Genomic DNA, 25390 nt, shown 5'->3' on the forward strand with positions numbered 1-25390 from the left:
TTTTCAAGTGATAAAAACTTGAATTTCTGAGCAAGTATGTAATTTTTCATCGCGTTTTTTTATGCCAAAGACATCAAAATCGCCTTGCTCTAAATCTGCATGCTTCATCATCTCTAATTTTGAGCGACAGACGTATAATTAAGTTTTGGGTAATAAACGCTTGAAAGAGATACTTCTGGAAAATTTTTAACCTAATATAAGGAATGATTTCGGCAAATTGTAACGAAACTTTCATTTAGCGAAGTGAATCTGACCAACTCGCGGCTTCAGTGATGGAAATGCAGGACGAAATGAAACGCATCGAACATAAGGAAATTTATTAAACCGCCACCGGCGCAACAATGAAGATTGTAATCTAGTATAATGTCCCTGACTATTTAACTTGTTTATTTTGTATTATCGTTTATTTTAATCCATCTTACTCCACACACCTCCTACTTATTTCCTGTTCACGTCTAAGTATTAATCGTCCACGTAACAATCTCAGCCATGCATGTACGTTGGTCTGTAGCACACAGATTGATTATTGTGCTCATGTTAGTCTGTAGTACATGAAGTTGATTAATGTGCTCATGAAGCTTCAACGTAAAGATTTGCTGGTCATTTTGAGTGATTTATACAATCTTTATGGCATTTCTTAATCAATTAAACACGGAGTTGTCATTGCGTCACTGTTTATACAGGCAAAAACTGTTACGCAATATTTCCTATAATAATTCAAGTTTAAGCAGGACTTTGAAATTCTAGGCATGAACTCATTCTAATGACGCACATTTTATTCATATTGAGTCGCGTATATCTTCTGATCAACGCCAAGTTTGGAACTCATTAGTCGCTTTATGTATAAGAAAAGAGCGTCCTTGTTTACAATAATCAATTCATTTATCTGAATGTTTTAATTGATGTAGCACGAATCAACTACTCTAGATATATTCCTAGCCAGGCTCAACCTGATAGATCGGTGATTTAGGCATAGGTAAGACAGTCTTAAATTTATCAATCGAATAAAACTATACTTTAATCAGTTAAAACTTAATCCAAGTCAGAAAAAATAGATCTATTGTTCACAATCCTTGTTATCTGACGATTAGTTCTTATTCATAATCCGTCAAAGGAAGAAAATAAATATTCTCAATGGCTCCTCTGTACCCTCGGCGTGAGCGTGAGAGCCACGGGCCGAATGGGGGCGAGGAACAAGTAGTTTCCCAGTGCGATGTCGCCGTGAGATTTAACATCGAAGCTTTTCAGAATCTGTAGAGCAGGATTGATTAAAGATTAAAGTTAGACAGGATATAATAGTACGAGTAGCAGAGGTGGGCAGTAGCGCGCTACATGTAGCGGTAGCGGTAGCGGCTCTACATTTAAGGTAATGTAGCGGTAGCGGTAGCGCCCGCTACATATTTAAGTAGCGATACGAGGTTTTGCCGCTACAGCGCTACCGCTACATTTATAGATAAAGCCTTTAGATTTTTTGTGGGCTACCCTCCCACAAAACTTTTTTGTTTACAGATGGATCGTTTTGAAACTTGGTACACTTATGTAAAACAGAAATCTAAGACCTTTTTGTTCATGTAAATTTAAAAAAATGAAAGAAAACGTGGAATTAGTAGAAAACGGCAAATAAGGGGTACTCCAAAAAAGTTTATAACTTCTGCAAATCACATGCTACAATGTCGAGACACATATCATTCGATTTGTAACAACAATATCTAGCGACTGTAGAACCCCGATTCTTTATTTTCCTCATCGTTTTTTTTCGGTTCTAGAGTCGCTAGGTATTGTTACATGGTATGTCTCAATGAGAGACATACATGGTATGTCTCTCATTGCCGTAGCTTGAAAACTGTTGGAGTTACGATTTTTCTAAGATGGCGTTTTTTGGATTTTTAAATTGTTCAGGGGAGCCAAATAAAGTAAAATTCATTGAAAACAGAAGAATATGCCCAAAATATGCCCAAAAAGTCTTGATATTGTAGCCCAAGCTTTCCCATTGCCAATTATTTGCATTCAATGTACCAGCACGCGTCTTTAGACCTATTTATATTCAATTTAACGTGAATAATAGGCTATAAATAGGACTTTTTAAATATAAATATATATATAAATATTTATTTTACATAAATTTTCAACTGCATTACGCAAAAACTATTGCATGAACATCCATGGTAGTAGCTTTGGTAAACGCGTCTCGTTTGTAGCTTTCAAACGAGTGCAAACACTTTGTAATTAACGAGAGTAATGATCTATATATACAGATTTAATTCAAATAAATCTTTGTACATATTGTTAAAAAATGTTCATATATATATTTTTAAAATTGTCTTACGCAAAGATTATAGCACGCACAGACATACGGTAAACTGCGTTAGACGCGCCTTTTCAGCAGCTACAAAATGAGTCAAGAAAACGGTAAAGCCAAAATTTCCTATTTTTAGAGTAGCCGGTCCCCTTTATAGTATTAAATATTATTTAAAAACCAGCATGATACACACATAATATAAATTGCAGAATAAAACTGTACGAAAGATTTCGGTGTAATGTTGTCAACCTCAGCCTGTTACTAGTGTCAACATGTTAGTTGTTACTTGTTAAGTTGTTACCGTACCACTTTCAGGTATTTTTCCATCTTTCAGTTTGCTTACAGTTATTTTTACACAGTTATTTTTATGTTTCACCTTCCCTACATGGATGTCTACTTTAATCTACCAATCTCAAAAATAATCCACATATATATACAAAAAAAGACTGATTTTTTATGTATATTTGGATAATTTCTTAGATTGGTAGATTAAAGTTCACATCCATGTAGGGAAGGTAAAAATAAAAATAACTGTAACTTTTATTTACTGTATATAATCCTGGGGTAACCCATACTTGTTCGGTTAGGTTAATTGCGATAAAGTTGCATTGATATGTTTTAAAAATGTTTTTATTATTATTAAATGTTAATGAGTAAATCCCATTAGCAGAACAATAAATATTTAGAGATTTCCAATAATTTTGGCCATTGTAGCGGCTAATGCGCTGCATTTTACTGTAGCGGTAGCGGTAGCGCCCGTTACAATCTAGTGAGTGTAGCGGTAGCGGTAGCGCCCGCTACATTTAGAGCATGTAGCGGTAGCGGTAGCGCCCGCTACATTTAGAGCATGTAGCGGTAGCGGTAGCGCCCGCTACATTTAGAGCATGTAGCGGTAGCGGTAGCGCCGCTACATTTCCAAGTAGCGCTGCCCAGCTCTGACGAGTAGGACGAGGTACGTTGACTGCGCGAATGCGTAAAGTTTACTTTAATTTACTTAAATTACTTTCATGCAAGTTATAATACAGTGTAATATCTGCACAATTAAGAACCTGATCTCCAATGACTTGGTCTAGATGTAAACGAACATTTCGACTCTGTAGAGATCTCTAACAAATAGGTCCGACCCTTAATGATAATAACGAGGTCTTGTCAATCTCGTCGCTGTCAGTCAAATCTGTATCCTGTTCGCTGTAGAATATCGACCTATGAATTCGTGCCTTCCTTATATTGTCCAAAAGCAACCTAGTATTCCGATGATTCTTGTTCAAGTTTTCTATTTGCGATATCTGCTTCATGGTGACTTTCACGTTACTGCTATTAAATTTGCAATATTAATTATTCTCACGTTAAAATTAAAGCTTCTTCCTCTTGATTTTGTTACACAGGCCACTAACTTAATTTATTCAGCAAAGTTTTTGTACCGAATCATTCTTCTTCCTCGGATCAGTTTTTATGAGGACTCGGGTATTCACCACCCGCCTCAAGTGTATCGAATCATCACCCAAAAACTCAAAATTTTCTTTAAATAGTTTTCTGTAGGCGTTTTCTCGAAATAAATTATCATGGCTAACTTCGTTAAAATTGAAGGCACGCTCAAATTAGCTCCTTAAAACTCAACATCAAATACATAATATAAATTGGCGTTAAACTAATATTCTATTAGCTCAAAGATGATTTAATATCTATATGTATATAAAGTAACTTGAAGAAATAATTTGCAGTACAAATTTTTTAAAATTAATTATAATAAAATTATTGTGAACGCGATGCCTCAATTACCATCCAAATTAGATGTTTTGATGTAGAAATGTGAACGAAATTGAACCTCGTTGATATGACAGCACAAAAAGTGGAGACATTCAGCGGCCAACTTCTCACTTATAAAGCCATTATATTTTATAATTCTCGAAATTCTGATTCGCCCGTGCATGACTGTGCACTTTTCTAGGCGAACGCCACCGACTTTTTGAAACTAATCCATTGAATTACATGTGACAAAAAACAGTGTGTAAATTGAAGGAATCAAAATGATACTAGAATATTTTTAATTTATGCATGCGGTTAATATACGTCTTTCCAAATCACCTTCTATTATAAAATTTGAAATGAATTTCATTTTATATATATCATGTTACTATTTACAACTTCGAGTAGACTTCGATTATACAGTTTTATTATTTATAACGTTAGTATTGAATAGAATTATAATTAATAATTTTAATATAATTTTTACTACAATCATACAATTCTATTACACTAAAATCATACCAACTAACACATCAGGCTAGTGTACCTAACTGCAACTCACGTTCACCAGCGCCGCGTATATTTCGTACTCCGCCAAGCGCTTGCCCAGGCACATCCGCGCCCCGAACCCGAACGGCTTCACCAAAAATTTATTTGCTTTGGCTTCGCGTCGAAAAATTGCAAACTTTTCGTCTGTGAAAAAATACAATACTAATGAAATAAGAAATTACATGAATATTACGAGAATTATTTTTTCTATATGGTGTGTATTGTGGCCACGGATTATTAGACGAGGGCGAATGTTCTGTATATATAGACTTGAACCAGAAAATTTAAAGAAAAAGCCCCGCAATTTCACGATATCCTCATCAAAAACGTGTAATTTTGCCTCTATTTGGTTTGAATTCCTCAGCAAACTTTCTATTCAAACAAAATAATACAGAAAATATGAAATAAATTAAATAAAACTTAAACAACGTCTATTACGAGTTAATCTCGCTGGAATAACGTTAAATCAGCATTATTTCACGGTGACATGCCTGATGGGTCTTTACTTACCTCCGCCCTGACGTTCGGACAGCCAGCGCTCAGGAATGAACTGCAGAGGGCGGCTGAAGTTGCGCTCGTCGCGGCAACTGGCGCGGGTTTTGGCGATCAGAGGGATCTGAAATGTTGATTATTGCGGGAATATGGTAATAATTGCCCCCAATTAATGAGAGTAAAATTATATTAAGTTATAATATATTATATTATTATATATTATATTATATTAATTATATTATATTATAGTATAATAAAATTTATTGAGCTTTATTTCACAAACGGCAGCATTGGGCAAAAATTTAAAGCGGACGAAAATAGCAGTTCAGGGGAAAATGTAATATTGCGGGAAATGTTAGTTTTGCATTTATCTGTTAGTCCGAAATAAGTTTGTTCAGAAAATATAAAATAGATTAATATATAATATTAAAAGATTATTATATTATAATGATATAATATTATAACTATCTTTGATAATAGTCCAACACATGATGCATGGACTACAGGCAAGTGATATCCGTGGTTAAACTGCCTTTAAAATATTATTGCTTCAAGATATTTCGACGCTCAGTGCATCAGAAAAAAGGAAATTTAAGCATTTTTTTTATTTCAGTTAAGGATAGCTTTGGGAATCTAATCCTTTTGATTTGATAAAATATATTAAAAATGGTCTGAGATCAAACAATTAATAAACACTGGAGAGTATCAGGGAATATCGTCGAAACTGAGAAGCAGCGAACAGAAAACCAAGAAAATTTTATTGAACCTTTTAGATAATTAAAAACGAACACTCAAAGAAATGGGTGAGATTTATTCAAATCGCGATTCACTTCTTGCCCTAGTGTGAGTCATCCAGACCCAATTTTGCACGGCAAAAGGGGCATTTCAGTGTTACGTGCAGAAAGAAGTTGAGTAATTGGACAATTAATGTGACCCATGAATTTGTCTGAGTGAAGGAACTATCAGAACACCCGTGGGGACTCACGTGTGGGGGGATTTTGTACCCCGACAGCTCGACCTCCTGGGGCAAGATCCTGATCACGCTGGGGATGATGGGTGTCAGCCTGCAACAATTCTCAGAGAAATTAGCAAAACTTTGTCCGATTAACAATGCCATTTTTGCACTTGTGTGGGGCATCTTGACTCAGTTTTGCCTGGCAAAAGGTTTGTCACCGATACGCGGTACAAATGTTACAATATGAACAGCGTGACCCATTTATTATACTGAGGAAAATTCATTTATACACAGGCAACGCTGTAATGAAGTGTTGCTGCAAATTTCCCACTACTGTATGTCAGACTACGAAGTTTAAGTAGGACCGACTCTGACGTCGGTGTTAAATTGATTATAGCCGTCAGATACTATGCCGATCCCGACTTGCGTCCTGGTTCCTCTCTTATAGGATTTTGACTCATACGCCAGGGTAAGTTGCTGCTTTTGTGGTGAAATTTAGATTGGAATACTTGATGGAATATCGTGATTATTGTGTATATAACGACTTGTCATGCGTAGATATTTACTTTCTGTTTTCTGTTGTAGGATCGTGCGTTTTCTCAGATCTCAATGCTCCAGCTCTCTCCTCGCATTTTGCTCTCATCGCACTTTAACTTCCTCCGCATTTAACTTGTTAGTTCGTTTAATTCATATGCCGCACCTGTTTGATTTGTTTAGTTTCGATTTGCCGTTTATCTTTAATAAATAATTTTAAGAAAGTCTGTTTGAATAACTATCCGCTCAGTCCAAGCTCTTGCTGATAAAACCAATAGGGAAGTTGAATTTAATTTCCGGTCATTGGTGGACGTGACAATTAGACCATCCGAACTTTTGAGGTGACGCGATTAATTAGCTATTATTCAAGATTAGTTCGTCACAAACGCTCATGTATTTACCTTCGTATCACTCAACAGCTGCATAATTAGATTATACTGAAGAACAGATATTTTCGTTACCTCCTTTCGTCTTCAACTTGAGCAATAGACATTTTAGTTCCCCTTTCGTCTTCAACTTGAAAAATGGACATTTTAGTTATCTTCTTTCGTTTCTTTTTCTTTCACCTTACTCATGCATGGAATTATGACGAGCCAGCCTGAAACTGAACTCACTTTTCAGCAGTGTGCATGAATGATTTCGCCAATAAATTTTATTCTCAAAATCGAGTAAAGATGTCAAAAATTCACTTTTAAGAACTTCCGTCCTTTTGAGTGATTTCCGTTATAAATCGACGAAATAACGGTGCAGAAGTACACGTTCTGTACAAATCTGATTAAACGGTGGGCAAAATTTTAATTCGAAATTAAAATAAATAAATAAAAATTCATTGTTGGTTTGCTATATATAATTTAGTGAAGGTAACCAATTCATCAAAGAACCTATAGATGCGTTCCTAAAGGAATTAAATTAATGCCAGTGAATATAATCCGATTTCTCTGCAATGAAATATTAAAAGCCAACTCCGTCACACTAGGCGAAGAACACAAGGAATCCGACACGAGATTGGTTAAAATTAATACCGATAGACAAGATTATTATTATTATTATTATTATAACCTGTAGCCCTCCATGACGACCGCCCTGAGGTAGGGCGAGGCGTCCACCAGGTCCTGGGTGAGCTCGCCGTCAGTAGCGCCGTGCACCTCGTCTACCTCCTGCTGCAGGCGCCTCACCACCGCCGGCTCCTGACCAAGGCGGTGCAGCAGCAGCACTAAGCTTGATGCCGTCTGGGTAATTAAAATATCATTTAATACTTATTAAGTTTGTCACTAAATAATATTTTTTACATTGATTAGCATATTTACCCGGATTCACGAATAATTATTTGTATATATTAAGACATTTAATACATTTTGCATTGGCAGAGTTACCGACACTCTGTATTAATACCCTTCGTGCTTGCAGAGTTACGGACACTCTGTATTAATACCCTTCGTACTTACAGAGTTACCGACACTCTGTATTAATACCCTTCGTGCTTGCAGAGTTACGGACACTCTGTATTAATACCCTTCGTACTTACATAGTTACCGACACTCTGTATTAATACCCTTCGTACTTACAAAGCTACCGACACTGTTCTTTTGTCAACTCCAAACAGTCTGCATCAATGAAATTTTCATCTACTGTTACATAATTGAAGATTTCCAAGAACTCAGGCCTGAAAATATTTGTTTTGCATGGTGCAGTTTGCTTATGATAAGATTATTATTTATTTTAAATAAATCTCAATTGCACGATGTACACAACTTAAATACTAATTCGTAAATGAGCGTGTAAATGCAAATAAATTGTACATTACACTATTTTTCAGGCACTTGGTATTAGGCATAGCTCACAATCGTGGTATTAAGAAACAGTGAACTACCAATCATTACAGTTGAACATAGGCTGTCACATTTTATTTTACTCACGGTGGTCACGCCGGCCGAAAACGAGTCGATGATGATGGTGTTAGCGTCTCTAGAATCCAAGCCGTCGATGAGGCTGAATTTTTCTAGAATAGTCGAGGCAGGACAAGTGGTGGTGGCCCCCTTATTTTCCAGGAGCCGAGACCGCGCAGCCGCAATGTGCTTTGAGCCCAGGCTGAGGGGTAACGCTCGTAATTTTAACAGGGCCTATACTTTTAAAAAAAGTTAAGAGATTGTAAGTTCATCAGCCAATCATTGAGGGCCTTCCAAGCAAAATCTGACAATCATAGAAAAGAAAATAGAGCGTAAGTACTTACGTCCACTTAGCGAGTTTTGAACGTATGGCCCCTGATCTTAAATTGAAAATATATATATCGACTATTTATTGCTGGGTCTCATTGGAATAAGAATATTACCCTGTATTGTCTGCATGTCTAAGAGAGGTGCTTTAACACTCCAGTCACCTCTCCCTTACCATAGAAAAAAAATTATCTTCAGGGGTTAATTTTCATTGGTTTAGGGCAGCTAGTCATTAACACAAGATCATCCGAATGATAGAATGTTATATTCCCCTAAATATTGACCATTGATTATTGATGCCGGGCAATGTTCAATAATTCTTCCTCCAGTTTCCCGACAAATGGATGAAAAAAAGTTGTATGTATCAATGCTTTCATATCTGATAAATCAGAACAGTCAGTACCAGTTGCCCGTTATCTACACAAAAATATATTGTATTAATACATTATTCAACTATTGTTAAAAAAATTTAACGAATGTGCTTGAACTGAACTTATTTTATAGCAGCCTACTACAACATAGTATGTGCAGCGTAACTATGTACCGGTACACAGAACTAAGTGGCGGTACACAGAACTAAGTGGCGGTACACAGAACTAAGTACCGGTACACAGAACTAAGTGCAGGTACACAGAACCAAGTGGCGGTACACAGAACTAAGTACCGGTACACAGAACTAAGTGGCGGNAGAACCAAGTGCCGGTACACAGAACCAAGTGGCGGTACACAGAACCAAGTGGCGGTACACAGAACTAAGTGGCGGTACACAGAACTAAGTGCCGGTACTCAGAAAGTGATACGATGATTCGACACATTTATCAGGTTTATTGATGTTGAGTTTCTGCACATAAAGACACGACAATTTTGTAATAGGAGAAAAACAGGTTAACGCGATATTCAATAATATGGTTCAAGAATATTACATACAAAATAAATACATTAAACTAAATTACCGGTTCCTCCTAAATTACCCCAGTTCCTCATCGGAGGAACTGGGGTAAATTTTGAATAGGTAATAACTTAAGGAAACGAATAGCGAATTCAAAGGTTACGTAATGCGTATTGTCTTAGGTCTATAAGCTTTCTGTCTACTGAATGACATTGGCTATTATTAGAACCTATTAACTTCATATTACAGCATTAAGGGATGGAATCAGTTGTACACGAGAAGCCTCAACAGTGCAGGTACACAGAAACAATACATGCCTGTATACGGCGTCATCCACGGCCGCAAATTTCCTGTATTTTGGGAACATTTTGGGGCACATTTTCCAGGCGTTGCCGCTGAGGCGGAGGTCGGCCATCAGCTGGAACTGATGGAGGCTCAGGGAGGACAGCGCCAGAGCGTCTGGGGGAGGCTCGCTTCTCAGGGCACCGAGCTCTACACCCAAAGCTGATCGCCATATGACTGCGTACAATGCGCATGTTAATTGTTATGATTTTCTTCAATTACACTAAACATGCCAACGAATGCATTGTACTACGTACATGTGATTTTCAGTGCCGTCATGAACGTTCGCGCAAAACTCGACGATAAAATGTATTTTCCGTATATATTTTGCATTGTTTAGATTTAAAATAGAAGTATATCGAACCAATATCTAATTAATTCTTTAGCTTCCATCTAATAACCTCACTGCATTGCAGGGATAACCATCATAATGAACTGCAATAACAAGTTCTCATTCTAGAACAATCAGAACATTAACTCTCAGCTTCGTATTAACAATGGTTTTATAATATATACTGTTTGATACAAGAACTATTGAAGGTTTGTTATATTTTTGGAGCAGAAGTTAATTTCTATCAACACCGTAGTAATCGATGCGTTGATAATCTATAATATTAGGTCTATAATCAATTAATCTTCAATTATCAGTGTTGATAATCTATAATATTATAACTAAAATCAATTAATCATCAGTTATCGTTGCACAGCAATAGCGAGTGCTCACCTTCAGCACCATAGCGCACCATGACCTCGTTGAGGTCAGGTGCAGTGCTCACCTTCAGCACCATAGCGCACCATGACCTCGTTGAGGTCAGGTGCAGTGCTCACCTTCAGCACCATAGCGCACCATGACCTCGTTGAGGTCAGGCACCACAAAAGGGCCGCCACCCGCCCAAGGGCGCCGCCCCGACGCCCGCATGAGAGCGTCCATGAGCTGCGCCGCTGCGAGGTTCACCTGCGTCAGCAGGAACAGACTTTTGTTCGGTCTCAGGAAAACTGGACCCACTTTTTGGCGTAGATTGTACCAATCCTCGTCCAATCTGTGGAATATTCGCCCAATTATGACATGATAATCAGGGTAGATTGTTCCAATCTTCGTCCAATCTGTTGAATATTCGCTCTGTCATTACATGACAATCGGGGTGGATTGTACTAATCCTTATCAAATCTGTTGAATATTCGCCCAATTATATGACAATCAGGGTGGATTGTACCAATCCGCGTACAATCTATTGGATATTCGCTATTCATGACATGACAATCAGGCTAAACTTCCATCGTAACCCACGCGCGTCTTTGACAAGATGTCAATCGACTTAACATTTTTTGCATATTATATTATTAAGAAAGAAAAATTCTTTAAAATTTCTACCATTAGTTCGAGTCGTCAAATAAGCATTAAATTTTGTCTCTAAAGTAAATCACAGATTTAGAGTCGAACAGGAATCAAATTGACATCATTCACGAATTTAATGTTTAAACATGTGAAACAAATCGATTAATCCAACGACAATGTCCTCCTATCGAGAAGCAGACATGCGGCAAATATCAGCGAGTTGCCCAACATGACTCACGATTCAGCTAGACCAACAGTAGGATAAATATCAGGGTTTTGTCTTCTTTTCCACACCAAGGCATCGTTGACGATCCTGTTCGGCCGCGAGCCTTCATTCCTGAACGTTTTTTCAATGTCTTGGGGGCAGTGAAGGCTGACTAGTGTAGTGCCCCCGCGACGCTCCTTGTAGATAGGCCCGTACTTGCGATACAAATCTGCATGTCATTAATGGTTTTGTTTGAATATAAGAGAGAAACGCTTGTCTTACAATGATATTCATAAGCGTTAAATTGGTTTGATTCTTTGTTTATTTTCATAACGAGTTTCAAGTTTCATTATCAAAATATTCTAAATGTCTTATTATTATTATCCGAAATTATTCGAGATGTCACCGTAAAAATTCGGAAACTTCTATAAATATAATCAACATGAATCCTATTACAAAATAATAATAATAATGAATGAGTGGATAAAACACATGAAAAAATTCAAAATGAATAGATCGGCTAGAGTTAATCATTCGTTAATTAAAATTCGCTAATTCTCACCGACGTCGGCGACATGGAAAGTGTGTCGGCTGTAGGGCCCGAAGACGGAGTACATCCAAGAGGTGCCGACCAGCGGCAGGCATGGCGGACCAGGGATGTCGTGGAGTGTTCTTATATTATTGATGCACGAGGCGGAGGTGGTGAGTTTGGCATATGTGGTGAGCGGGTGAGAGGGAGTGAGTGGGTGTGATGTGGTGAGTGGGTGTGAGGGGGTGACTGGCTGTGAGGGGGTGAGTGGGTGTGATGTGATGAGTGGGTGTGATGTGATGAGTGGGTGTGATGTGATGAGTGGGTGTGATGTGGTGAGTGAGTGTGATGTGGTGAGTGAGTGTGATGTGATGAGTGGGTGTGATGTGGTGAGTGAGTGTGATGTGGTGAGTGGATGTGAGGGGGTGAGTGGATGTGATGTATTGAGTGGATGTGAAGAGGTGAGTGGACGATAGGTGGTGGGTGGCTGAGATGAGGTAAATGAAAAGTTTGTTGCATGTCTGTTGTTCTTTAAACGAAGTAACATGAAATGTGTCCGATGAATGTGTCTGTAGAACATTTTGTGACGGCTATGAACTGCTTGAGATACCCAGAGTTGGACAGCGAAGTGCAAATGTGAATTTAAATAAATGCTTCTTATTACAGTCAACGTAACTTCAAGTTATAGAACATGGAAAAATTAATTTTCGAAACTTCATAAGTAGTATTCATAACTTAGCCGATTCATAATTATGACTTAGCCGAAAGACAACAGGTTTTATTGTACTGTGGTGTGGGAAAACAGCGAGGAGATTTTAATTAGGAGATTATAGGAACAGCGAGGAGATTAGAAATGAACACTTCTTAGTTGCAAGTGAAGAGAACAACAATGAAGAACATTGAGTACACGCGTACTAGAATATTGAGTACCTACAGTTACTTAAGTATCGAAGCAACTCTGAGACGAATAAGAACTCTATACACCACCACCCATGCACGTGTCACTACACCACAACAGGACCACAATACCTAACATGTCACCATCCACTTGTCACTACATCACAACAGGACCACAATACCTAGCATGTCACCACCCACTTGTCACTACATCACAATTGTCAAGTGTAACATTTGCATACAATGCTATTGTGCGGGGACATCGCATCTCTGGGCTGATGTCTGCAAGCATTCAACTCCCGCACCAGACGATGTGAGAAACGATTGAATCGTTCAATAAATATTACGTATGATTAACACATTCTTAAGTAAATGTGAAAAGAAATTCGGCAAAAGGAACCAAAAAACTATACTCTACATGACACAATGATGAACTAAGCTAGGTATTATGGTAGCTGGTACAAGACAATCTCCAACTGACACGAACATGCATAGTGTGCGGTTAAAGTACAATTACAATAAAGTTATATTATAAAACAACGACTGCAACTTTCTACTTATTCCAATATTCATAGAAGATACAAATTATACAGAAACTAGCAACATTTCGAATTATGCCGCAATAATTCTTGGTGGTAAGAGGAAACATTTTATTCATAAATTGATAACGAATAACAAAATTAGAGACGGTTTTAAAAAAATTGAACACGTGTAGTAGATGTTTTATTTTATGCGTTTACACTTTTTATGTTACGTAATGGAAATTTTCGCAACTCGAATTACTTCCAAGGAGAAGCGAACCCCATGTCCTCCTCCCACGGGGTCTCGCCGCAGACTGACTCTTTCCAGGGAAACTAAAACAAAAAATGTGAATAAATATTTAATATAATAAAGTCAATGATCAAATTCAAAAACAATATTACTGAGTAAAACATAGCTCAATAAGTGACACGGGCAAGAAATTAAAACAAAATATTGCTCGTAGATAACATAATAATAAAAAATTAATGTATTCCTATAACTCATTGTTTTCAATACATCCGATAAAATAATGTACGGAGGATGTATTCTGCGGAATACCTTGCGATTGAAGAAAATTTTATTAAACATTTTATACAGGAAACTGAATGTATGCTTACCTGTATCCTATATATAGAATAAAAATGTGGATGGATTGAATTTACGACATGAATTGATTTTTCTCACGGTAGGAATATATTTATCTCAATATTTGAATTGATTGATCTCGGGACATGAAATTCAAGACTGAGGACCTGCAATATACACTGAATAACTAGAATGTTGTATGAACAATTGCATGAACAATGCATAGAAGGTTGTTCTGAGTTTCAAACTTTATATTGGTTAGCATGAAAATAAATTTATATATTTCTTCCCCCAGGTGACGCAGGATCAGGTTCAGCCGCCGTCATGACGTCACGTGACCTTGACGCCGCGGTCTTCAGAAGTGACATGTGTTTAAACATTTCTGTAACTAAAATCGTTTTCAAAGAGTTCGTAAAGTACTGACCTTCATATTTATTCATTATTATCATTTTCATTTATTCATTATACAGTATATATTCATTGAATATTATCATCCACAAATTTTGAGCTCTGTTAAGTATTAAATAATGCACGCAGAGGAAAATAGTTTGATCAAATAATTTAGAACCATAAAGTCTAATAGTTTATGGGATCATGAGGAAAATTAGTTTTGACATTCAATAATTTGACTACGAACTATACAAGCGAAGAGAGCTTCCATCTCTCATTTCCTTCGTTTTTTTTTACAAATTTAATTTTAAACATATTTTTAACCTTTCGCTCTTTAGGAGTAACGAACTGTGTTTTCACTCTCACTAAAATACCTCTAGTCCCCCAACTATTTGGTGACCTTTCAGCGAAAAGAAATAAGATGACATGGGAATTTCCGCGATCCTTTGAGCTGCACTGGACGAACCCGAGTGACTGGGCTGAAGTAGCCTCGTGATTGGCTGGCGCAAGCAGGTAAGATGGTCCAGGTCTTGGGTTGCCAGCTATAGATTAATTGAAATATATATCTCTAAGATTTATTCGGGGCATCAATTGTTTTGTGTCATTAAAGCCCACGCAATTTGATTATACTGATTTATTTATGTCAGAAATACGATATGTATTTGTTAACTTTGCATGAGAACGAAGCGGTTGCCCGCTCTCTGTTGAAACTCACGGAACGCGCGTCGGTAACACTATGGCCTCTCTCTCACGCCTGGATCGTCCAAGACGGATAGTCGGATACGCTAGTGCCTAGTAGTGCCTTGCCGTCTTGTGTTGAGTGCGTTCGTATGGAGTTTCTACGCGGAGCAGTTGTGAATAATGTGGACAATATTGGTCAGTTAGTGTTAATATTATTGGGGTGCAATCGAATTGGATAAGGATTTCATTATACTTTGCAAAGAAATTCGGGACAAGCAGCGGATGTGAAGTGTGATGATGGAAAGTAGGTTGTGAAGTGAAACTGCGAGTTACGGGATGGTCTCACCAGCCTTCTTGAGGCGTTGGAACGACGCTGAATGCTCAAGTCTGCAATCCTTCCGTGCTTTAATGTTATAAAATTGTTACTAACACTCGACTGACTCGAGTGATGATAAACATTGTTGTCGTGAATAATTAATTTGACTTAATGAATTTCTTTGAATAATTTGAATGCGAATGCGAGGTTAAACTTGGGTCGAGTCAAATTCTACTGACGAGGTCATTAAATCAAGGACATAACTGATGAGATATTTAAAAAAAACTGAGGGGACGGGACAACTGAATTTTTGCTGGTAAAGATTTTGGTAGCAAATATCCGTTAGATGTGTTCCACTTTTACCGTCTTAAGCGCAGCTGCAATACATAACATAGCCATAGGGCCTAAGTAGGCAATTCTAGGATTAAATATTAAAGTTCTAGAATTAAATATTAAAGATACTTGTTAAGATGTGAGCAGTTATACAATATACTCAGACAATGTCGTAACTCCACACGTATATATGGTATACGACAATGGCTTCTTAATTTATAGGTATACACATATTTTGCTGCACCCCGCGCACAACCAATTATCAATATCTGTCGCTAATATGTACTACTATTATTCACATTATATATTTATTAAAGTCCTCTTTGTTTATCGCATTTACCTGGTGAACTGTTAAAATGTAATGGTGGTGGTGACGTGTGGCGATGGTTGTTCAGGTTTCAGGCTTTCAGCTAGATAGGCCTAAGCATTCATTCTACAGGAAACGTTTGATGGAAGTATCAATTACCTTACTAAAACTCGGTCTTGCTAAGAGCCTCCGGAAAGTTCGAGTAAAACCAACTATATCATGTTCAACTGTTCATATATATGTAGAACAACAATCGCGGAATTGCCGATTCTATGGAACCGGCAGCCAGGTGGCCGAATCTGTAGAACCAGAATTTCTATACTATAGGAATATGGGGCTAGGTCAGTCAGCCGAGTTTTTTCAATATTTAAATATAAAGGAACTTTACCGAACTTGACCTAACCTTTTCTAACTCGAACTGTCGATTTATGGTCTAACTCTAACTCTTACGTCCGATTTTCTGAATCGACAACGAAATGCCAATTCTACAGATTCGGCAACTGACTGCAGATTACACAGAATCGGCAATTCCGCGATTTCGGCACGACATATAAAACAGTATAGACACGAGTAATAGTCTTTGTGCTGGGGAACGCACGTCAATGCACTGTCGTCGACTGAACCTAACCTAACCCCTTGCTGTGTAAATGTGTGTGCACCTCTTTAGGCAAAAACGCAAGTACACAAACTATTTTTCATTAAATAAAATGTCTTTTACGATAAATTTCACTTCTTCAATCACAATCCTGGCGACAGTTTCAAGCTTTTCGATATTTCGTCCTCCATGCATTCACGCCCCGCCATTTCTTATGCACATCCGACTAGGAAATCGGCTGCAAGACTCGAGGCAGCCGTAGTTCAATTCTAGAGCAGCGGAAAGACATGTCAACAACCGGTCCCGTCTCTCTGTCAACTCAGTGATTGACGGCTGGCTTTACGATTGTGTCACGTATGTCGCTATAGGGAATCGCAAGCACTTTTAACAGTTTACTTGACAAACACATTCAAGAACTACATAGTTAATTTAAACAAAAACCATGACCTCGTACATTTGGATAAATTTAATTTTTGAGTTAAAGAGACTATATTGTTTCAATTCACTCGACGAATAATATTAATTGACATAAATATTGATATGTACGAAAGCTTGTACTTAGAAATCTTGGGTGAGGTTGTACTACTTGTTGTAGTTCGCTGCTGCGGGTAGCCCCACAAGGACCGCTCGGTTGCGTCATGCGTCGTCTGCTGCAATCCTGCATCCTGAGCTGCGGCTGGCAGATCCGTCTTGCTTACTGTCAATGACACTTGAGTCGCCATGTACTTATTTGAAATAGTGATGTATAGTTGAGTCGCCATTGTACCCGAGTCGCTATACTTGAGTCGCCATTGTACTTGAGTTGCCATTGTACAACTTGAGTCGTCATTGTACTTGAGTCGCCATTGTACTTGAGTCGTCATTGTACTTGAGTCGTCATTGTACTTGAGTCGTCATTGTACTTGAGTCGTCATTGTACTTGAGTCGTCATTGTACTTGAGTCGCCATTGTACTTGAGTCGCAATTGTACTTGAGTCGCCATTGTACTTTTGACTACCATAACAAATAATTTTACATTATATCTAGGGGATAATTGCACTACCATAAAAACTAATATTATTTTATATATCTACATTGCTATCAACTTTGCTGAGCAGGTTTAATCAGTCTTCACAAAATTAAACTCCGTCATGCCAAATGACATCGGCGCAAAGACAATTTTAATTTGTAATGTGTAATTTGTGATGTGGACGGTCGACGTGACATTACCAGAACATTTCTTATTTTAAATTAATATAAATTTTGTAGGGATGGCTTTAGTGAACAAAGTGCTGGTCCTATGGGCCTACTTATCTCTGCTGACTGCGGGTATAAATGGTGAGTGGATTTTAAAGTGATATTTCTTGTTCGATTCTAATAACTAATTTGTTACCATAATACTTCAAGTTTATTAAAAATTCTCTGTAGTTTCCGTCCTGATATTCTACCACATTTAGTTATGTCTTCACATTTTTCATACGTACGTTCACTCTGATGCCAATATCTTTGTAAATTTCAATTATGGACTGTACCTTAACTATTTTTAGCGCATTTTCTCATTTATGGAAAAAATGCACTATTGTGCTCGTCATGTCCGTCCGTCTGTCTGTTCGTCCGTGACTTCACGTTTTTGTCGACGAGAAAGTGCGCTCTCTGTCACTCACTGCAGTGAGTACTGAGTTATATTTTTTGAGATTCTAATTATGAAACCATATTATTTAAATACAAGAATTATCAAGGTACTGGCCTCGTGTAGAGGATTACTGGGTCCTTCCGTGGCCAGTAGCACCTATACACGAGGCCACTAGCACGGTTAATAGTGGCGGTTAGTTTTGAAAGTTGTAGGCTGCCACTACTGTTCCTGTGTACAATTATTCCGTCTTATTCCTCTGTAATGTGTTCATTTTTCTCTACAAATTTATTCGTGTTATTGGCTTAAATGATAAGATGTTCTTCCACGTGCTAAGTACAGTTCATCTTATCATTTTCTCATAGGACTTACTTTCATTCTGTTAGGAATTGTTGGACGAGGAACGACGCGAGGATCTAATGGCGGATAACCTGTGTCATCCACCGCATGCAAAACGCGCGCACTAATCCATGTCATCCAAGTCATTCAATACAGCTATGACTGCCCTACCCTATATATCCATGTCCCCCCCTCATAGGCCGCACGCCCCCCACCCTTTCCATGTCCCCCCCACAGGGCGCACGCCCCCCACCCTGTCTCTTATACACATCTAGATGTGTATAAGAGACAGCCCCCCACCCTCTCCATGTCTCCCCCCACAGGGCGCACGCCCCCCACCCTCTCCATGTCTCCTCCCACAGGCCGCACGCCCCCCACCCTCTCCATGTCTCCCCCCACAGGCCGCACGCCCCCCACCCTCTCCATGCCCCGGGACTGGATGGTGGGCGAGCAGGAGCCCGTGGGGGCGGTGGTGGCGAGGATCACCGCCCAGGACGACGAGGGGGACGTCGTCCACTTCAGTGTCGCCCCGCCCAAGTTTGGGGACGACGGGTCGAGCCTCGTCTCCGTGGACCAGGGCGGCGTGGTGCGCGTCGCCAAGTCCCTTCAGGGCCTGGTCAGTTCATCATACTTGGTAGTGCTTATGATCTTCAATTACTGTATGTCTTCTTTTTACTTACGATGATTTGCAAATATACCTAGTGTTTTTTTTACTTGTACTGATTTTCAATTGTCTTCTTTTCAATTGTGATAATTTTCAATTATAGTGTTACTTACTTGCGATGATTTTCATCTGTGATAATTTTTCGTTGCAATGACCTCCATGAATTCTTTAAAGTACAAATAATATAATTATATGCAAATACCACAGTTGGATCACGAGCATTATTTCATTCCTTTCTACTGCTTAAGCCTGTGCGACCATTGTGGGCCGCGTTGGCTTCTTGTGTACACAACAGTTCAGCGTTAGTACCTAGTTCCGCTTCATCAAACAATTGTATCCATGGCTTCATCCATCAAGCCTCGTTCCTTTTTTTTATACTAGTACAAATTTGATTTCCAACTCAAACTAGCAAAAACTAATAATAAATAATAAATAAAAAGTTAAAAACTGTAAAATTTGTCAGCTCAATTTAACAAACGTTCGTTCCTGTTCAGGGCGGCCGGAATTTTTTCGTGGGGATCGTGGCGACGGACGGCGAGTTCACGACACGCAGCGAGACCAGGCTGGAGGTGCAGTCCCCTCATGGCAAGACCCCCCGCGGGGGGTTGTGGGCAGCCCTCAACCCCAACTCATCCCCACCGTTTGGGGCTGCGTTCCCCCCACTGGGAGTGCCTGCAAACCCCGCATTGGGGCTACCAGGAAGGAGACCCACCATACCTATACCTTTCAACGAGCCTGGTGAGGAATATTAATAAAGTTTCTATATTTATTTAAAAGTTTCTCCATTCAATTTTTATTTTCTGGAAACAGAAATATTTGATACGCATATAGATATTTACTGTATATTTATACCTATTGATCTGGCACTGAAATTACTAAAGTATTTGTGTCGAAAGTACAGAAATTTCCGTATTGAAAGTGCAGAAGTATCAGTATTGAGAGTGCATACGTTTCCATGTTGAGAGAATACAGAAGTTTCCGTATTGAAAGTGCAGAAGTATCAGTATTGAGAATACAGAAGTTTCCGTATTGAGAATACAGAAGTTTCCGTATTGAGAATACAGAAGTTTCCGTATTGAGAATACAGAAGTTTCCGTATTGAAAGTACAGAAGTTTCCGTATTGAAAGTGCAGAAGTATGTATTAGACAATAAGCAAAATAACAAGTCAAAGTATTTACTCGCACCGCGAGTGTCAACTTCATTGATTTAATTCCGAACTCCCGTAAATATTGACAAGTTTGAGTAGCTCGGCATGGGCGGGTTGTTGATAGCGCCATGCTTTGGGCAGCATTTTAGGGGATCAAAGCCCGCTACAAGCTGTGAAATTTCTGATCATAAGCATCAGCATGGCCGGGTGGTTAAAACCGGAGAAAGACTAACAATGCCTAATAAAAAAACTGACACCTCTAGAATGTATTATTATTAATACATTAACATTTTAGAGCCGTCCGGGTCGCCGCCTCTTCTGATGTTGCCCACCCCGGCGACGTGGCGGGTGCCTGCATCATCGTCTCTCAACGCCCTCGTGGCCGTGGTCGAGGCGCGCGACCTGAGCGGCGATGACTTCTTCTTCACCATCAAAGATGCCGAGGATCTCCTCACCATCGACCGCAATACAGGAGAAGTCAGAGTCAAGGCCTCCCTGAAGGATAAGGTGTGTCCAACTCGTCATCTATGATCGCTGTATTGCTGGCGTCTCTTCGCGAAGTTCCGTCATTATTGATCGCTTGAAAATGTCCTGAAGCTGCTGCTCTTGATTGAAATTGGTAGAAGTCGGAATTTATAGAAGTAGAAATAGGTCGGAGTAGTAGTAGTAGAGGTCGGAATTTGTAGAAGTAGAAATTGGTGGTACTACAGGTAGAAATATATTTTTAGAGCTTGGTGATGCAGTACCTGATTTGTTTGCGTCACTTCGCGAAATTCCGTCATTATTGATCAATGAAAATGTCATGAAGCCGGTGGTCTTGATTGAAATTAGTAGAGGTTCGAATTGGTAGAAGTAGATATATCTTTTTAGAGCTCAGTGATACAGAACCTGATGCCCGTCAGATGGGAGAGCACTTCGTGCGAGTGGAGGTCTCCAACAGACACGGCACTGCTGACGAGGACGTATTGCTGCACGTCGTCTCTGATGAAACAGACGATGAACCAAGCAGCAAACACACGTCAACTGAAGTGGAACTTGAACCCAGCACCAGACCCACCCTCATCGCCATCATCAACAGTGAGTAAAAGGCTACCGTACCAAATATTCGCAGTATCGCATGCCTTTCTACGTCATTTCGGCCACGCGCGCGCGCCAGAAAACTTGTCTTCTCGCCAGAACCTAAACCTAAAAGGAAAGTATGCGTCTTTATTGAATCATAAGTACCGTAAATTATAACTATATTATTCTGGAATTGAGCTCTGATAATGAAAAAATATAACTTATTCAGTCGTTAATTTGATTATATACTTGCACTTGAATTCTAGGAGTTTCGACCTAATGATGAAGCTGGTTTCCGAAACTTTTATATTGCTAAGTATATGGTTGGCCGGCAGGAGGTACATAAAAAATGGTGTACGTATTTAAAAAAAATAACTATTTTCAATTCAAATGGGTTTAGTTCACACCTGGCTTCTGGCTTCAGGATACAAGAGATAAGATCAAATAATAATAACACAAATGAGAATTCTGCTGAAAGTGCAAGATTAGTGATTATATCTTGATACGCATGTTCACAATTTTGATAATTTTAAATAAAATATTTCAGTATTTTTATAAAGAATATTTTAGTAATTTAAAATCGAATATAAATTTTAAACATCTTGAACATCCATGTGCAGATGGACCGACACCACCAGCCACCACCGTCCGTCCACCGGTGCTGGAGGACAACGTGGAGATGAAGGACACGGCCACCGTGATGACGGTGGCCGTGTCCGCGGCCAGCGTAATGCTCGGCCTCGCGTGCGGGCTGTTGTCCTGGTGCTGCTGCTGCAGGAAACCGGATAAGAAACCGCAGAAAAAGTTATCCTCGAAGGTAAAAGTGGAAATGATTGAGATCAAGTTTCTTTGCCTTTTAAAACTAGTTCTAATTTCTTTAGAAGATATACAGAATTTGAAAATGACTTGAGAAATATTCCTGAAAAAAGCTCTTTCTTTGTTGTTGATATTGAAGGAGTAGACAATTTTCAACTCTCTTAGAATATGATTTATTGAAGCCACTGGAGGAAAGACCAGAAAAAGTTATCCTCGAAGGTTTAAAAGTCGAAACGCCCAACATCAAATTTCTTTGTCTTTGAAAATTAGCTATAAATTCCATATACAGAATGTAAAAATGATAAAAAATATTCCTGCATGAAGAAAGCTCCTTCTTGAAAGCTATAAATATTGAAGGAAAATACAATTTCCAGCTCTCTTAGAATGAGATTTATTGAAGCCACAGAAGGGAAGACGAGAAGTCGCAGGTAAAAAGTTTCACTCTAAGGTAAAAATCGAAATGATCGAGCTCAAGTTCCTGAAAGCCTTCAGTTGTCTTTAGAAATTAGTTATGTTTCTGCAGAACTTTTCGTGGGCTTAAAATTTTCACAAAATCATTCTTTTAAGCTATGAATATTAAAAAAAATAACAATATACAACTCGATTGCCACAAGGTTTATGATTGCCCTATACGTGGAAAACAGCACCTGGGACAGGGATAGCGAGATCACTACAAGCGAACATTCAACTGTATAACCAAACTCTATTGCGACTTGATGCCGTATAGATAATGATAATTTTATCTTGTACTCTTCTATTTATGTATTAAATAATATACCTAATTGATGAATGACTTATTTAGGGCTACGTCCGCCTCTATTTTACTCATGATTGTGGATATGTTTTACATAACCAGGTTTGGATCGGCAATTATATTGAACACAGTCACTTACTCAGCATTGCCCCGTTTTTCTGTGCAACCACTATTTACTGTAGTTAATTTACAACTTAGCAAAGTTAAAGTAGAGTAGTTGAATTTATTTAGCCAAACTAATCTAACTCAATTGTCCTTTTATCTTGTGCTTCTTGTTCACATAAGCGAATTGATCGTTCGATATAGGCATTAAAAGGAAATTTATCCATGCCACAGGAAAGCAGCATGAAATTCGACAAGAAGAGCCTCGAGCTGACGCCGGTTTCGTCCGCATCCAGCAGCCTCAGCAGAATGGAATCCCAAATCCTACCGAGCGCCATCCCTCCGATCCTGCGATTCTGGGAGCGCCGCGCCAGCGAAAACAAATACGAAGATGGTCACATCCCTCCAGCCCCTTCATCCCGAAGCAACAGCACCAAAGATTCAACGTTAACTCTCACGAACGATTCCATAGACGAGTGGGAGTTTCCTAGACACAAACTCAAAGTTTTGGGTATCCTGGGTGAAGGATGCTTCGGCCAAGTTTGGAAATACGAGGCCACGGACCTCAAAGGACCAGACACTGGGAAAACTTTCGTCGCCGTCAAAACCCTCAAAGAATCAGCCGGTTTACAGGAGAAGAAAGATCTTCAGCAGGAGCTCAAAGTTCTTAAAGGCTTGGGCAAGCACCCCAACGTGGTGTCTCTGCTCGCTTGTTGCACCGAGAAAGAACCTACTCTAGTTATACTGGAATATCTTGTGAATGGCAAACTACAATCTTATCTCCGTGAGCGACGCGCGCATATGCCGTACAATAATCTTCATGGAACCTCGGCATCGCTGTCACCTCGAGATTTAACAATTTTTGCCGTTCAGGTTGCCAAAGGAATGGATTATCTGTCCACACATGGCATCGTTCACAGAGATCTCGCGGCCAGAAACGTTCTGGTAGGTGAAGACAAAGTTTGCAAGGTGGCAGACTTTGGATTTGCCCGAGACGTTGCAAACAATCACGTCTACGAGCGCAAAAGTGACGGAAGGCTACCCATCAGATGGATGGCTTTAGAATCATTATACGATAACATATTCACTAGTAAGACGGACGTGTGGAGTTTCGGAATCCTTTTGTGGGAAATAGTTACTTTAGGATCCACCCCGTACCCAGGCATGTCGGCCGAAGAGGTCATGAAGAGAATCAAAAGTGGCTATCGGCTCGAGAAACCAAGCTATTGTAAACGTGAGATGTACAATATCATGTACTATTGTTGGTACGAAGATGCAAAAGATCGGCCGAGTTTTAAGGAACTCGTCAAGTATCTTGAAGGACTTATCACCTCCGAGGTGGACTACATAGAACTGAACAACTTCCCAGAGAGAGCTTACTACAACATTCCCACCGCGGCCGCCAGTGGCGAACTCCTCTAGGCAACACCTCTGCACCGGGATCACTCACTTCATACATTATTAATTTTAAAAGAATAAATACTCCTAAGGAATATGTAATAAATTCAGAAAGAATAACAAATTCTAAAATAATGAATAATAAATTGTATAAGAATAATCAGTAAGAAAGAAAAAATTCTATCGGTGAGATGTTTGCATAGCAAATTTTATAATGACGCAGAATAAGTTAATTTATCCTTTTATTCACTAAATTTCAGTTTCATAGGTTGAATATAAATGAAAAAAATAAGGAAATTATCTTGCTATATCTTGTTCTTGGCGCAATGACAGTTTTCGGTGCTTAAAACTCGATTTATCAATAAACATCTAAAGCTGCCTGCACTGAGAGATACTGAGATATGGATGCACAGTAACTTGAGTCACACTGAGAGAAATGGGCGAGTTTCTGACTCACCCAATGGGTGAGTCAGATTGACTCTTAGACGAATAAATCGCGTCCAAATAGCGATGCACTTTTTTTGATTCACTTCTCCCATTTGTGGGTCCTACTGACCCTTTACATTTATAACCCGCCAATTTTTCTGAGTGTACAGTGAGATGTTTATAATTAATTGTTAGATATTGTACAATATTTTTAATGAAATGAATTGATCTTTCATTCATTCTTCAGCCAAAAATACTTCACTAATCGTGGAAATGGAATCATCAGGTGTGAAATACTCGCGAAGAGAGGAAGTTATGTCGTTAATGAATGTGAATTTTGTTGTAGTGTCTTTTCATAAT

The 25390-nt window shown here is 38.9% G+C and overlaps 2 protein-coding genes across 3 annotated transcripts; one reads left to right on the plus strand and one right to left on the minus strand.

Annotated features, from left to right (window-relative positions):
• Window positions 1-303: 303 nt before the first annotated feature.
• LOC108671935 (probable cytochrome P450 12b2, mitochondrial) lies at window positions 304-14523 on the minus strand. Its single transcript, XM_047883110.1, has 11 exons — window positions 14518-14523; window positions 12123-12342; window positions 11594-11789; window positions 10848-11059; window positions 9995-10196; window positions 8492-8663; window positions 7635-7804; window positions 6072-6150; window positions 5105-5210; window positions 4608-4738; window positions 304-1251 (listed from the first exon to the last, which is right to left on the minus strand). The coding sequence occupies exons 1-11, from the start codon at window positions 14521-14523 to the stop codon at window positions 1132-1134; spliced, it is 1614 nt and encodes a 537-aa protein (XP_047739066.1). The 3' UTR covers window positions 304-1131.
• Window positions 14524-17793: 3270 nt separating this feature from the next.
• LOC108671962 (tyrosine kinase receptor Cad96Ca) lies at window positions 17794-24707 on the plus strand. 2 transcript variants are annotated; one of them, XM_047883116.1, is made up of 8 exons: window positions 17794-18032; window positions 19065-19279; window positions 19822-20065; window positions 20771-20982; window positions 21378-21552; window positions 22155-22206; window positions 22246-22351; window positions 23441-24707. In XM_047883116.1, the coding sequence occupies exons 1-8, from the start codon at window positions 17966-17968 to the stop codon at window positions 24626-24628; spliced, it is 2259 nt and encodes a 752-aa protein (XP_047739072.1). In that variant the 5' UTR covers window positions 17794-17965; the 3' UTR covers window positions 24629-24707. The 2 variants fall into 2 exon arrangements, with proteins under 2 accessions (XP_047739072.1, XP_018015054.1); XM_018159565.2 differs by having other exon boundaries at window positions 22155-22351.
• Window positions 24708-25390: the final 683 nt, after the last annotated feature.

The sequence above is a fragment of the Hyalella azteca genome, unplaced genomic scaffold (assembly GCF_000764305.2).
Source record: "Hyalella azteca isolate HAZT.00-mixed unplaced genomic scaffold, Hazt_2.0.2 contig12030, whole genome shotgun sequence".
Lineage (NCBI taxonomy): Eukaryota > Metazoa > Arthropoda > Malacostraca > Amphipoda > Hyalellidae > Hyalella > Hyalella azteca.

Bases quoted from the DNA above. Each gene is read 5' to 3' on its own strand.
- LOC108671935 (XM_047883110.1), bottom strand. The intron at 11,790-12,122 runs GTGAGAATTAGC...AATGACATGCAG, and splicing joins TTTCCATGTCGCCGACGTCG to ATTTGTATCGCAAGTACGGG. The intron at 11,060-11,593 runs GTGAGTCATGTT...AATATTCCACAG, and splicing joins ACTGTTGGTCTAGCTGAATC to ATTGGACGAGGATTGGTACA.
- LOC108671962 (XM_018159565.2), top strand. From the start codon at position 17,966: ATGGCTTTAGTGAACAAAGTGCTGGTCCTATGGGCCTACTTATCTCTG. The intron at 20,983-21,377 runs GTGTGTCCAACT...GATGCCCGTCAG, and splicing joins AGGCCTCCCTGAAGGATAAG to ATGGGAGAGCACTTCGTGCG. The intron at 21,553-22,154 runs GTGAGTAAAAGG...ATCCATGTGCAG, and splicing joins CCTCATCGCCATCATCAACA to ATGGACCGACACCACCAGCC.